The 1,559-nt window shown below is 50.1% G+C and overlaps 1 protein-coding gene across 2 annotated transcripts in view; it reads left to right on the top strand.

Annotated features, from left to right (window-relative positions):
• Positions 1-242: 242 nt before the first annotated feature.
• Positions 243-1,559, top strand: part of GNRHR (gonadotropin releasing hormone receptor) — a 15,040-nt gene continuing 13,723 nt past the window's right edge. For both annotated transcript variants that reach the window (XM_019503978.1, XM_019503977.1), the window contains exon 1: positions 243-1,191. In XM_019503978.1, the coding sequence (XP_019359523.1) occupies positions 679-1,191 (513 nt within the window). In that variant the 5' untranslated portion in view covers positions 243-678. The remainder of the gene's footprint in view (positions 1,192-1,559) is intronic.

Genomic DNA, 1,559 nt, shown 5'->3' with positions numbered 1-1,559 from the left:
CTACCAGAAAGACCATTCTTACCAGTAAAATATCTTAAAACTCAATGCATCCATCCACTTCAGCCAGTCGCAGACCCTGGCTCTAGGGTATTTTGGGTCCAGTTGCAGCTCTGTTTGGGTCAGAGTGGCTGTAATAGTGGTCTAAGGACCAGTAAGTCTTTGGGAGGGGGGCTGGACTCGATGATCTTCCAAGGTCCCTTCCAGCCCTAATGTCTATGAAATCTAAAAAAAAGTCCATCCACACAGGTGTGTGGGGCATGAGCTGCACAGTTGGCCAGTCAAATGGTACTAACTACTCCTCCTTGTTCCCAATGGTGGAATTACATTGAAAAGCACTAAAAATACACAGCCATGTGGGCGATTGCTATAGTTACCACCGGGATGATGTGCGGTTGTGAAGGGGAGGAAAACACAGTGTTTGCAGTTGTCAGTGGAAGGGGACAAGGACCTGCCAAGATGATCCATCTATGAAGAGGTGCTCCACACTGTGGAAACTGGGAAAAATTGGACTGGGCCTTTGGTATATGGCTTTTCTGTTGTTTGTTTAATAACAACAACATTTATGAATCCTTTGGTCAACTCACTGAGCCATCTTCTTCCTCATGTACCACTCTAAATGGGTACCCAACAGCAATTTTGCTTCTTTGACTGAATTTGCTGTTTGTTCTCCTCTAGGGAATGACTGAAGGACAGCACCTCTGGGCGACTCTTCAGGCGACTGGCGCCATGGAGGAAAACGTCTCCATTTCCAGCTGCTCTGACACCTGGATCAAGCCCACTTTCACCCTTGCAGCAAGGGTCCGGGTGATCATCACCGTCTGCTTCTTCCTGGTAGCTGTGTGCAGCAACTCAGCCGTTCTGTACAGCATCCTGAGGAAGCGGAGGAAGTCCCATGTCAAGTTGCTGATCCTGAGCTTAACGGCAGCGGATCTGCTGGTGACCTTCATGGTCATGCCCCTGGACGCTGTGTGGAACGTGACAGTTCAGTGGTACGCCGGAGACTTGTTGTGCAAATTGCTGAACTTCCTCAAGCTCTTCGCCATGTACTCTGCGGCCCTGGTGCTGGTGGTGATCAGCGTGGACCGGCACTCGGCCATCCTCCACCCCTTCACCTTCGCCAGTTCCAGTCGGCGCAACAGACTCATGTTATGTGTCGCTTGGGTCATGAGTCTTTTCCTGGCCTCACCCCAGGTAGGAATTCAACACCTTTCCAAAGCTGTGCTCATTTACAGTGGGAAGCGTTGAGCTTCAGAGTAAGTTAACGGGGATTCCCAGCTTGGGCAGAGTGATTGATCTGCCTGATAGCCATGGATGGATGGTGTGGTGGGGGGAGTACTGGGATGATGCTTGGGAAACCTGGCATCCCCTCTGCCACAAGCTTTCCCTGTAATGTTGGTCCAATTACTTAGTCCCTCTATGCCCATACATGGGGATAAAATTGGGAACAGGGAGCACTATAAAATGTGGACAAAAGAATTTGCGTGTCCCATAGCTGCGCCATGATGTTAAGTCCATTAAAGGAGGTGAAGTGCTTGGATACTGGGGGGGGGGGGGTCATA

Source organism: Gavialis gangeticus, unplaced genomic scaffold (assembly GCF_001723915.1).
Source record: "Gavialis gangeticus isolate Ggan-Ray unplaced genomic scaffold, GavGan_comp1, whole genome shotgun sequence".
Lineage (NCBI taxonomy): Eukaryota > Metazoa > Chordata > Crocodylia > Gavialidae > Gavialis > Gavialis gangeticus.
Note: the sequence above shows the minus strand (reverse complement) of the source record. Positions and strands in the feature narration are given on the sequence as shown.